This window comes from Petaurus breviceps, unplaced genomic scaffold, assembly GCF_028583685.1.
Source record: "Petaurus breviceps papuanus isolate PSGF00001 unplaced genomic scaffold, PetGlider_PUasm1.0 108, whole genome shotgun sequence".
NCBI classification, from domain to species: Eukaryota; Metazoa; Chordata; class Mammalia; order Diprotodontia; family Petauridae; genus Petaurus; species Petaurus breviceps.
In genome coordinates, this window is record NW_027185593.1 from 2281339 (window position 1) to 2294992 (window position 13654).

Consider the following 13654-nt stretch of genomic DNA (forward strand, 5'->3'; position numbering starts at 1 on the left):
AGAGAGAGAGAGAGAGAGAGAGAGGGGCAGGCGAGTGAGAGAGCCCTGATGAGCTGGGAGCTGCTGACGTCAGGCGGCGCTGGCTGCGAGGCTAAGGCTGGCGGGCGGTCGGCGGCCACATCGTTTTCGGCGCTGGCCAGGGCGGAACGGGCTCGCTCGCAGCTGCATCCCTGAGCCCCGGGGAAGCGGGCGGGCGGGCAGCCGGCGGCGCTGGGAGGCTCGGGCCGGGGCCGGGGGGGCCAGGAGGCCGGAGCATCGTGGCCAGGGGCCGGGGGCCGTGCCCGGGGGCCCCGTGGGCCGCGCTCTGCCGTCGCCGCCGCCTGCCAGTGCGCCCAGCCGGCCCCATGGAGTAGCGGCGGGCGCGCCTTCGGAGGGCGGCCAGAGGCGGCGGCGGCGGGGGGCCGGCGGGCCGGCGGGAGGCCGGCCGGCCGCCATGGAGCTGAGCTTGGACAACCTGGGCGGGCTGGCGCATCCGCAGGCGGCCGGGGAGCTGCTGAGTCCAGCCCACGCGCGGCCCGGCCCACACCGCGGCCTGGTGGGGGGACCGGCCCGGCCGGCTATGGTATCAGGCGTGGCCTCGCTGCTGGAGAGCGGCGCTGCTGACTACCGGGCCGAGCTGGCCGCCCCGCTGCACCCAGCCATGAGCCTGGCCTGCGACTCACCCGGTCCGGCCCTCAGCCTCAGCGGCTCTTACACTACCCTCACGCCGCTCCAGCATCTGCCACCCATCTCGGCTGTCTCCGACAAGTTCCACCCGCACCCACCCCCGCACCCACACCACCACCCGCACCCGCACCACCCCGCCGGCCCCCCACCCCACGGAGCCCACCCCCACCAGCGCTTGCCCGCAAACGTCAGCGGTAGTTTCACCCTCATGCGCGACGACCGGGGGCTGGCCTCCGTGGGCAATCTCTACGGCCATTATGCCAAGGACGTGCCGGCTATGGGGCAGCCGCTGAGCCCGCTAGCCAACGGGCTGGGCCCCCTGCACGGCGGACAGCAGCCGCCGCCTCCGCCTCCCCCGCCGCCCCCGCCCCCGCTGGCGACCTACGGCACGGGGCCGCACCTGGCCGGGGAGAAGATGTTGTCTGCGGCCGCCTTCGAGCCGCACGCGGCCATGCTGGCCCGGGCTGAGGATCCGCTGGGCCGTGGCCTCGGGGCACCCGGAGCGGGTCTGATGGCGCCGCTCAACGGGCTAGGCGCGCACGGGCACCACGCGGGTCCCGGTGGCAGCGCCAGCGGCGGGGGAGGACTGTTGGCCGAGCGCGAGCGACAGGCGGCGGCGGCCGCGTCGGGCTCGCAGGCTGGCAGCTCCGGCCAGGTGGAAGAGATCAACACCAAAGAGGTGGCACAGAGAATCACAGCCGAGCTGAAGCGCTACAGCATCCCCCAGGCCATTTTCGCTCAGCGCATCCTGTGCCGCTCGCAAGGCACCCTCTCCGACCTGCTGCGCAACCCCAAGCCCTGGAGTAAGCTCAAATCCGGCCGCGAGACCTTCCGCAGGATGTGGAAGTGGCTGCAGGAGCCTGAGTTCCAGAGGATGTCGGCCCTCAGACTCGCAGGTAGGGGGCCGGGGCGGGTGAAGGGCGGGGCGAGTCCCAGGCATAAGGGGGTCCGAGCCAGGTGGAGGGAAGGAGAGGCAGGGCTCGCGCAAGAGCTAAAACTCCTAGCTAGCACTGGGACGGAGAAGTAGAGCGCACAGGGAAAAGATTTGACCAGGGTTGGGGACGGAAGGGAAGGTTGGGTCTGGATAGGGAACCGAACCCTAAGGCATACAGTCAGAGGGCTAGGATCGAGGACTGGGCAGGAAACGCTGAAATTCACATGTGGCAAGGGGACCGGCACCTGGAAATTGGGAGGAAGTCAGGGGGCTGGAGAAAGGAGGCGGCCGAGTACTGTGTCTGAAAGGTTCGGGAGTCCGGGAATGAAACCAGAACAGGCGTCCGGGAGACTGGCGGAGAGGCAGGGAATGAAGTGGCCAGGCAGTGAATCCTCTTCTTCACATACCCGGTGCTCCCAACGTGGAGTAGGTTACAGGATCCCTTAATGGGAAGGTCTTCCCTTTTCTCTATAACGCCCTTCCCACCCCCCTGAATCTGTCTGGTCACTCACCCACCCCCTCTCTCTCCTCTCCTCCTTTTCGACTTCGAGCTGGTGCCCCGGGGTGCTATAGGCCAGAAATGCTTGGGAAAATCGTATTGAGATGGTCAGGGGGTTGAGACAGAGGAAGGAGGTAAGCCTGGCTACCCTCAGAAACTCTGGACTGGGGAATCGTGCGCTGGGATGTTATGGGATCGTGGTGGAAGGATAGGTCTGTCCACGCCGCGTTTTAGCCCGAGGGCTTTCGTCTCCCTAGCGCCTATCAACTCTACTCTTCCGGGCCTGGCTCTAAAGAGTTCACTGCCGCTATTCTCCCCAATCCCCACCCCCTCATACTCTCCTCCATCGATCCCCTGGCTCCATCTTTTCTATACAAATGGCCCCGGCTATCAATCCCCACCCCCAGCCCGCCGAGAGAGGCGCCTTCTGGGGCCTTCCAGGGCCGCCCGGTCATAGAGCCCCGAGGCCAGCGACAAAGGTCAGAGGAGAGCCCACGAACGAGGGTGTGAACAGGACAGCTTCGGGAGGGAGCCAGAGAGAGAGAATCAAGTGCCCAGAGGATCGACACACAAAGACAGGCACGCTAGTCATGAACCCACCAGGGACACCCACATGCATCTGGAGTCACCGACGCCGAGGCACGCGTGTGGACAGTGTGTCTTTGCCGAGCCCACTGATCACATACACTAGATTCAACCTCAGACACAGGTCACACGAGCGCGCGCAGGCATACACACACACACATTCAGAGTCTACTCTTTCTCCCTCTCTCCCACCCCTTTTCTATCTCCATCTCTATCTTTTCTCTCAATATCTACCTCTTGTCTTCCTCCTCTAAATCTTTCTGTCTCCTTTCTTTCCGTTTTTCTTTCTGAATATCTTTGGATCTGAATATCCCTTCTCTTTGTCTGCCTTCCTTCAATCTTCCTTTCTCTTTCTCTATCTCTCTGAATCTAAATTCAGGCAGCTGAATTCTCTCTCTCTCTCTCTCTCTCTCTCTCTCTCTCTCTCTCTCTCTTTCTCTCTCTCTCTCTCTCTCTCTCACACACTCACACACACACACACCAGGCCATAGCTCCCAGGAGAGATTTCCCCGTGGTCAACAGCTAGAAGCAACATCTGGCCCCAGTGCCCCCCCAAAATCCTCCACAGGCGATATCTTCAATGGGCACCCCTTTGGGGGCGGGTGCTCCCCGCAGTCCCGATCCCTCCCTCCTCCGCTGTCGGGGACCTTGGGCCAGGGGACCCGCTGGGAGCTGGGGACAATAGCCGCAGCTCTGCTCGGCAGCCGATCGATGATTGCTAGCAGCTTGCCCTGTCTCTAGGCCAGGGTGGGGGGTGGGGGCCTAACTTGGGTTCCAAGCACCCAGGCTCCCCCTTGTATCAGAGCCTAGTTCCTCCCCCCAAAATGAGGCCAAGTAGGACTGAGGGGCTAGGACTAGACTTTCTCTAACCTCTGAACCCCCTCAGCATCACCTCACACACATACACACATATGCATACTTCATATCTCTCTCCAAACGAAGAAATGTAAGAAAAGGGGCAAAGGGAGGTTGAAGTTGACCTGAGATGTGAGAGGAGGTCTCTACTTCAATCCATTTCCCCCATTGCTTTCTCAGAGGACCAGAAACTCCAGTCACTAATATTCATGCCATTATTCATAGTTAATTAATCTATCATAATTATACAGATAGAATTTGTAATAGCACTCTTGCTCCCCATTACATATTTCATCACAGTGTATAGACTTTATATTAAATTGGTTAAATATTAAGTTGTGTATTACATATTATGAGGTACGCTAAACCTTTACATTATGCATTAAGGTATAGATTTTTAAATATCTATTACACATTTCGTGTCCTTTAATAGAAATTACATTTTACTTCGCACGCTACTGTATACTGTATATTACATATCACACGTTTTAGTATTCTATATGGCATAAGATGTATTAAATTCAACATTTACTGTATTTCTTTTTTTAAAAAAAAGAATCGCTACATTATTATATATCCCACATCGCAAGTCTACATCATGCTGGAGGCTCAGAATGGAAGGAACTTTAGAACATAGAATTCTAAATCGGAATGGACATGAAAATATGGAACAAAATGTTCGAGTTAGATGGGTAGAACACAGGATGTCAGAACAGGCGGAGGCCTTAGCTGATAAAATGTTGGAGCTGAAATGAACCTTAGAACGTAGAACAAAGAACGTCGGAATTGAACAACCGGTTCAGAACACAGAATGTCGGAGTCCTGACTAACTTAGGACGTAGAACAAAGACTCTTTGAGCCAGAAAGGATCTTTAGAACGAAGAATGTCAGAGCTGCGAGGAACTTTAAACATAATAGCTCATCTAGTCACACTTCCTTATTTTACAGATGAGGAAACTGAGGCCCCAGGAGGAGAAGGGGCTTGCTCAGGCTCACAGCATCAGTCGTAGACATTATAAAGTCCCAGTTCTAGAGAAGGAGTTTAAATTAGCTATTTTGCTGGCTACATTCGTTACACATCCCTCGTGATAGACACTCTCACGGTCCACACGGGAACCTCCCTCTCTATCAAACTGTTGTTATACGTCGAGGACCTGGGTCCTGGGTTCCCGAATCTTGGCCTCTACTTACTCTCTTCAGGGTTCCCAGGCCTCGCAGTCCCTGTTTTCCATAACCTGGGACCCAGACAGAGTCTGGAGCCGACCAGGAGTGCGAGGACCCAGAGCCCTGGGCTAGGGGTACGGGACTGCGCGACTACAACGCGCGGGGGCGGCTGGTAATTAGGCCCCGCGCGCCATCCTTTAGTTCCGGTCAATGCGCTATTGAAAAGCAGTTAATAGAATGCAAATCGCTCTCGGCTTTACGAGGCCCGAGGAAATCGAGATTTAAGTGCGGACACCGCCAGAGTTAGCCCATCCGGAAGCCTTGAGATGGGGGTAAGAGCGAGGGCCGTGGGTGGAGGGTTCCCGGAGGTGGTCTTTGGACTGGGTGATCAGTTGTTTTATCTCCAGTCCGAGCACAGGGCGGGAACAGGGACAGAAGTATAGACCGCCTCTCCACCGAAGCCCCCACCAAAGGGTCTGAGGGCGGGAGGGAAAAGAAGAAATCCTGATGAAGTGGACCATAGCCATCGCCCCTTCTCTCCCTTCCAAGTCGTCCCCCCCCCCAAGAAAATAAATCGCATCCGTGATAAAAGTGCCAAGGCCTCAGATATTACCCGAGTTCTGGGGTGATTGAGAATTAAGCTTTCTAGCTCCCTCGATCCCCCTCCCAACACACACACACACACACACACACACACACACACACACACACTGTCTCCTATTAGAGCTCCCTTTTCCCTTAAAATTACACAGGCGGAACCTCCCTTGGCCCTTGGGTCTCTGAGACCGAACCTTAGAGCCAACAGTTAACACTAGGCTAGAATCCTTCCAGATCCAGTACCCCTCTCCCTGCTCCTACAGTCCTCTCTACACCCAGCTTGCCCAGAAACTCGGAAAACTAGGAAGAGATAACCGAGACAAAGACAGGAAGATGCAGCAAAGGAAAAACGAAGGAGGAAGAGAGGCAGAGAAAGATACACAAAGAGACACGAAAGACCGAGAAAAGGAGACAGAAGGAAAAGACAAAGGCAAAGACAGAGAAATAGACCAACGGACAGAAAAAGAGAAAAATGGGAAGCCGTACACAGAGAGCCCCAGAACAAAGGCAAAAAACGAAAATGAGGGAAAAGGGAGGGAGGGGAGAGAAGAGAAGGAAAAGGACAGGAAGGGGTGAGAATGAAAGCAAGGCCTTTTTCCGAAGGCTGGCTAAAGTGGGCACATGCCACCCGCACAGCCTTCCAGGGCGGGTAGAGGTGAGCTGTGGAGGACTTTCCCCCGCCCCCCCCCCCCCCCCCGTCCTCCAGCGACGCCTCGGGAGAAAGAGATGGGGAATCCAGAGGGCAAAAGGTCAAATCCCGAGATTGGCCCCGAGGGCCCCAAAGGCTCCAGGTCCTCAGTCCATTTGAGTTGGATGTGAAGCGACCCAGATTCCTTCCGGAAGGTGAGTGGGAGAGCAGATGGAGCTCCTTGGGCAGAGTCGAGGTAGGGGTGGAATGCCTCCTGGAGGATACAGGTCCCTCGTTTCAGTCTTCCTGGGCTGTATCGATGGCTGGAAAAAGACAGTTTCATTCCCCTCCTCCCCCACGACCCTCCCCCTCCCAACTTAGGTAGGCCTGGGAGCCTCGAACTAGAGAAGAAGACCTAAGGTAAGGAAAGAGGAACCAAGAATACTACCTATTCTCTGGAGAGTTAATGCACCCACCTCTCCCCAGCCCAGATCAGGCCATTCAAGTTCCCAAGCTTCCTTAATTATTCCTAGCAATATGGATAATCTAGTTTAAAGGTGTTGGGCTCTTGCAATAGCTGTAGTTGTTTTGATTTGGCTGTGCCCATTCTGGCTGTGCAGAATCCAGGCCAGCAGCGCGCGGTGTGGACCAAGCATTTCCCAACACTAATCACTGCATGGTCAGGAAGAAAGGATCCTTGTATTCTAAATACACACACACACACACACACACCCTCAACACCATCTCTCTGTGTGACCTTGACCAAATCACTTTTTTTTTTCTTCTGTATATTACTGTGTTTGATGAAATGGGAATAATGATGGCTAGCCTTATACAGCGCTCTAAGGTTTGCAAAGCGCTCTCCATAGGTTAACTCATTTGATAACTCTCATCTCTAGAAGTTGTAAGGGTCAATAGGATAAGAGAATTAATGAGAAAGCACTTTGGAAATGGAAAAAAAATAGTAACAGATGTGAGGATGTGTATGCCTGGGGCTGACACTGCAAATTATAAAAGCCCCACGGATGGAAAGGCAGAGAGGACCTGTGGACAAGGATTTAGCCTGAGTATATGGACTTGTTTCTTTCTAGCTAGAATCATTTCCTCTCTTCCCACCGAAATGTACATGGTATAATAATGTAATATGGTCCATCCCCCACATCTCATTAGGGTTAGATTCATATAGTCTGAGCTGGGGAGGTTTTGTGAGAATGATAGAGCTGGGGAGGTCTCTTAGCTCACCGAATGTCAAAGTTAGGAGAGAGGCTTGGGACCATTTCTGTTCTTCCATTTTACAGATGGAGAAACTGGCCAAACTCGTGCATTGAATCATTAACAGAACCTGAAATAGAACCTCCATCCTCACCTTCCTATCCTATTCCACCCCACCCCCACGTCTCACCTCTTATCCAAGTGTCCCCCACCCTCACCCCACTTCCCATTCACACGAACTTCCTCAGTAACCCGGTCCAGACCAGACGCGGTGCCTCCTTTCCGTGATTACATTTAAAACAGTAATTATATGGAAAGTGGAATTGGTTTGGGGTGGGGGGGGAGGGCTCCTTCAGGCCGCAAAATCGATAAATTCGAATTACTATCTCTAATTCATCACCGTCACGCGGATCGATCGTGCTCGGCCCGCTTCAAATATTGTCGGAATTGCAGCTCCGGACTCAAACTATTTTTGTAACTGATCAAAATCTAAAATATAAAAAATAAAATCCATGACGGAGAGAGAAGAGGAGAAAACCGTTAGGGGGCCAACCCCTGGGGAAGCATGAACCAAGGCGTTTGGGAACCTGTGCCATCCACAGCTAAGCCGCTGGGGTCAGGCTGGGTCCTGAGTGGGGACCTAAGCAAGCCGAGGCCGAGTCTACCAAAGGCCAGAAACAACAGCTTGGTTCGGTGAGGGGAAAAGTCATTCTCAAATTGCCTGTGGAGACAGAAATAAAACCTCTTGCTTTCTCTTGTCAGATCCATCCACACATGCATTAATTATTATATTATGTAATAGGACTGGTCAATAAGAATATATCATATCATATTTACTTGTGTCTGGAACTTTACAATTTATGAAGAAGTTGTTTTTTTTTTTTAATCCATTGTCTGAGTCTCACAAACAGCTCTGTGAGGGAGGAAGATTATTATCCCATTTGACGGTTTAGGAAACTGAGATACAGAGAAAGAAAGTGACAGAGCTTCTGAGCATCTTGACTCCCAGGTTAGGATTCCTTCCCCTGCCTCACAAAACTATTTGATTCTAATTTTATTATAGATACAATGTGTGGAAGAGAAGGGGAAGGGGAAGGAGAAGGGGAAGCGGAAGGGGGGTCAATTTGTACTGCCCTAAAGGGACCGACTTTGGGACCATAATCCGGGAGTCTCTCCCCCATGCTTCAGTCTCTTTGACATAAAGCTGCAGACATAAAGCTGAGGGTGAAGAAAAGGGGTGGCAGGCAGATGGAGGAGGGACTGAGGGAGTTGCTGAGGCCAAAGTTGAGGCATAATAGAAGGAAGAGGAAAAAGAAAGAAAGATAAAAGGGGGGGATAAATAAAGAAGACAGAGAGACAGAGACCGAACACAGATGGACACAGTGAGAAGAGAGTCAAAAAGAGAGACAGAAAGAAAAATACCATCTTGAATGGAGACAAATTTAGACAAAAGTGAAAGAGAAAAGGCTTCAGAGGCAAGTAGTAGCTAAGGCTTGCATTTTCCATATTGAAAAGTCTGTCTGGTATGGTTCACTCACTTGCTTCTGGGACTCAGCCCTGTAAATGGTCCAAAATGCCCTTGACCCCCTTTTCTTCCCATAAATCCTTAGACTTTCCTTGGCTGGGCATGGTACAGGCAGCTACAGAGGCTGCATACTTCATTCCTTCCCCAAGCAGGAAAGAGTTGTAAGGTTTTGGTTTCTGCAAACACTCACCTCATTTCTCTCTCAGTCTTCCTTCTGCTCAAGTTCTTCTTTTCTTTCTTGCTCACTCCCTCCCTTTCTTCCTATCTTCTTCCTTTTATTCCTTCCTCCTTTCATTCTTCCCTTCCTTCCATCTTTCCTTCCTTCTATCTTCCTTCACCTCCTTCCTTCCTTTCCCACATTCCCATCTCTGCCTGAGTAGGATCCAGGTCAGTCCACCTACCCTGTCTTTACCACCCTGACTCAGGGTTGAAGAGGGAGGAGAGTCTGAAAATACTGGGAGTGAATTAATGAATGTATACAAAACATTGTCCTGTGAACACTATATATGTATTAGATGCACTCAACACACACACACACACACACACACACACACACTGGACCCATACCCAGTTACACCAAACTTAACCTTGTATACACATGGTATGAACTGCAAGATCTAGAATGGAAACCTACACACACAGATTGCTTTAGACATCAATATATAGTGACAAAACATGCAGAAATACATAGATACACATCCAGCTTTAGATGCAGTGTACAAATACAAATACGCTCCCTACAAAGGCACATCCACCCTATGGATCACATACACACTCCTAATTTTAAGTGAATAGTTCTTCACCCATGCAAAGGAAACACAGTTCCATGGGCTCCTTAGATAGATATATACCCCACCCACTCTGAAGACATCGGTGGCCGTACGCCCAAACACGAACCCTCAACATAGACATGCCCACAGCTTTAGACATACTAGACAGAAATCAACTCTCTACAAAGCCAGTAAGACTCAAAGAGTTCTCCTCAATAAACCTGTTTGTTCTTTAAAATGCATAACAATATTGAGACTAAACTTTAGAGATGTAGATTCTCTGCTACTTAAGGGTTAAAAGTAGCAGACAATGTGGTACAAAGAGTGTAACATTTGGGGGCAAAGGAGAGGGGTTTAATTTCTGTCTTTACACCCTGGCCCATAGTATACTAGGAAGCACACTGGCAGGGGTGACTAGGTGGCAGTGAATAGAGCACTGGCCCTGGAGTCAGGAGGACCTGAGTTCAAATTGGGCTTCAGACACTTAACACTTACAAGCCATGTGACCTTAGGCAAGTCACTTAACCCCAATTGCCCGTCCAAAAAAAAAAAAGGCAAAAGAAAAGAAACACACTGGCTTTGGATACCAGGAGAGTGACAATATATTCCATAGTGGTCCTATTTGGATTCCTGTTTCTTCCTCTTTTCTGAGTCTCAGTTTCCTCATCTTTAAAATGGCTACAATCATAGTTGCACTATTGACCACAGAGAACTGTAGAGGAAGAGCTTTGTCAATCCTGAAATGCCATAGAAATAGGCTAACTCCCATTTGGACCATAGCAGTGAAGATTCAAATGGTGCATTTGAAGTCAGAGGATAGGGAGGTATAATCCCACCTCTTCAGCTTGCTTCCCAAGTCCCTACACCCCTCTGGGCTTCCTTTTTGCTCATCTTTAAAATGAGGGTTCTGGATTGGATCACCCTCTCTTCCAGCTCCAGATTCTATGGTCAGAAGATGTTCTAAGATCTCTCTCAGCTCAAACATTCTCCATTCTGGCTAGTGACCAGAGTATAATATTAGTGGGTGGTGATTGTGCAAGACTATGAGTATGTGGTGTGACAGGGTGTGCACTGTATGTATTCAGGGAGCCAGCCCCTGGCCAGTTGGAGGACAGGGGGTGGGAGCTTCTGCTCAGAGTGCTGGGGAATTGGGGCTGCCAGAGCTGGGGCCTGGCTGGCTGTGTCATTGGCCCGCCCAGCAGCGGCTGCGCTCTTGGTGAACCGATCTACAGCCGGTTTGAACTGAATCTGTATCGATCCCCCTCCTTGCTTTGCCTTCTCAGCTGCTCAAACTTCCCCTCTCCTATCCCAGCCTTTCCCCTCCCTTCTCCTCCCCACCCAAGCCTCCCCTCCTCCTACCTCTCCACTCAGCCCTAGACTGAGAGCAATCCTGTCTGCCTTCCTGAGAGAAGCAGTGGGGAGCCTGGTACCCCTGCCCAAAGCCTCCCTACTAGACAATTGGGCGACATTAAAATCCCCCCTCCCATTCAGTCATCTCCTTAAAGAAAGTGGTAACCTTTGCCCAATGAGTGGGAGAGGAAACCAATCGATCTAGGCAGTCCAGGGAGTCTCCCAGGTACCGTGGGGTGCCGAGAGAGGTGCAAGCCTGACCCTGAAACTGGGCTTAGGAATAATGACTCCTGGAAAACCAGAGACTTTGGGCACCCTGATGTGTGACCATAGCTAGGTACTTTCATAGAACCTAGAATGTCAGAGCTGAGAGGACCCTTATAAACTAGAATATTTTATCTAAGAAAGATCTTAGAATGCAGATCATCAGAGCTGGAAGGAATCTTAGAACACAGGACTCAGAATGCTAAAGCTGAAAGAGACCCTAAGGCTAATCTACCGCCCACACCCTCATTTTACAGAGGAGGAAACTGAGGCTCAGCTCAAAGTCACAGAGCTGCCTCAGTGGGTCTTTTTGTTTCCTCCCCTTGTTAAACAAGAGGATTCAATGAGATGGTCTTAGAGAGTTCTTCTAGAGCCTCTGATTTTACATAAACACAGTTCATAAAACCAGTTTCATAAGTGTATAGCAAGTACTAAGGTGAGAAAACTCTAACAATGCTCAGCAATTGTTCTGAATTTCGAGGTCTCAGACAGTTGACTGGGCTAAGTTTAGTTGACTTGCCTAGAGTTACAGAGTCTGTATGTGTCGAGGCAAGATTTGAACCCAGGTCTCCCTTTCTTTTCTCTGAGGTCGGTTTTCTGCCCACGACTTCACGCTGCTGCTTCTCTTCTATACAATAGCTTCTGTCAAATGTTATAGGTTATGTACAGCACTAGCTCAGAGAGAGACAGAGACAGAGAGGCAGAAAGAGAGACACAGAGAGATTGAGCCAGTGAACAGTCGCCTTCGCCCCTACCCCAGGCTCTAGGAGCTCCGGCAGCCCACACTTCGGGTCCCCTGTGGCCGCATTCAGAGCTCCTGCCTCTCCCTAGGGCCGCCACGGAACTTTAGAGCAATAACGCGGAGGTGTCCAAAATTCCTTGGGAGTCGGTGCGGTCCCCGAGGTCTAATGAACCTAATGGACCGACCGACTGACGGACCACTCGAGGCGATCCAAAGACCACTCCTTCTCTCTCTCTCTCTCTCTCTTTTCCTCTCTCTCTCTCTGTCTCTGTCTCTGTCTGCCTGTCTGTCTGTCTCTGAGCTAGTGCTGTACGGAACCTATAACATTTGACAGAAGCTATTGTATAGAGGAGAAGCAGCAGCGTGAAGTCGTGGGCAGAAAGCCTGGTTGAGCGTCTCCGAGAACCACGTCCGAGCATACTCGGCCTGGTCTAATCCTGCAGCAGCCATTTCGAACGGGACTAGTGAATCGGGCTTAGTGAGGCTGTAGATACCCCCTGGGAAACCTCCAGCTCGCGGTCTGTACAAGAAAACCACCTCCCTCAAATCAAAGCCAGAATGGATTTGGGGTTGGTGGATACAGAGCTTGGGGTAGGAAAGCGGACGGACGAAGACGGAGATCAGCAGAACTCAGAGATATCACCGAGTTTCGGGGACTCGGAGGTCTGACACGACACTGAGGGTGTGAGGGAGGAAAGGAATGACTACCCTTTCTTCCTCCAGATGTGGAATTGGAAGGCTCCAGGTGATCGCTGCTGGCCCAGTCCCGGAAGAGAGACTCAGTGGGTCCTCTGGGGCAGGGAATCCCACTTCCTTGGGATCCCAGTTCGACTCACACAGAGGCGCACAGTTACACCTACTCCTTTAGTCAGAGAGTGTAAAGTTGTGAACCATTCCACTTTGGCTTTAGGGAGTCAGGACGTGCTGCCCACCCCGTCCTGCCGTCCCCGAGTCACTTTAGAACTGGAAAGGAATTCCGAGATCATCTAGGCCAACACTCTGATTGTACAGATTTGGAAAAACAGAGAGATTTATCCAAGGAAATCATTTTATTAAAACAATTTTACAAGGAAAGTCAGGTTTCAGACCTAGCCCTTCTGACTCCAAATTTCCCCTGTCTTCACCATCTCCTCGCTGTCTGTTCCCCGAACTATTCCTGGTGTCTTCTTAGTGCGGGGATTCTTAACCTTTTTTGTGTTCTGGACCCCTTTGGCAGTCTGGTGACGCCTATTGGTGACCCGCTTCTCAGAATCATGTTGCTAAATACATGTGCAATAAATACAGAGTTACAAAGAAAATCAATTATACTGAAATACAGTTATCAAAAAAATTTTAAAAGCAAGCTATTGCCCTAGTTAGGAACCCCAACTTATATTACATTCCTGACAGCTAGTTTGGAGGTGGGGGTCTACTAAGAAAACTCGCTGAATGTCTAAATTTCGTTTCTGACTCCTGGGATACCAAGTAGAAACGCCTCCTGGTGGCAGGGCGTCTGCTTGTCGACCTTGCAGGCCTAGGGAGAGAAGATTTGGTTATATCTTCGGGCTGCAATACGGAGTGTGGTACCTCGAATCAGGTATGGGCACTGCGCGCTCATAAACACAGGCATCTGTATGTGATGCATTACCCATGGGACGGCAGTAGGGAGTGGAACGTATGTCTATGTGCTAACACCCTAATATATAGGTCTAAGATTCTTCTTCTCTCCCTTCCCTTCCTTCCCCTTCTCTCCCCCCTCTTCTCTGTCTCCCTCTTCTTCCCTTCCTCCTCTCTCCAGCCTCTCCTTTCCTCTCCCTTCCACTCTCCCTCCCCATTACTCTCTCTCTCTCTCTCTCTCTCTCTCTCTCTCTCTCTCTCTCTCTC

General features: G+C 51.4%; 1 protein-coding gene across 1 annotated transcript in view; it reads left to right on the top strand.

Annotated features, from left to right (window-relative positions):
* Positions 1 to 433: 433 nt before the first annotated feature.
* ONECUT3 (one cut homeobox 3) overlaps positions 434 to 13654 on the top strand; it is a 47584-nt gene continuing 34363 nt past the window's right edge. Inside the window, exon 1 of the mRNA XM_069079564.1 lies at positions 434 to 1562. Coding sequence (XP_068935665.1) covers positions 434 to 1562 — 1129 coding nt within the window. The remainder of the gene's footprint in view (positions 1563 to 13654) is intronic.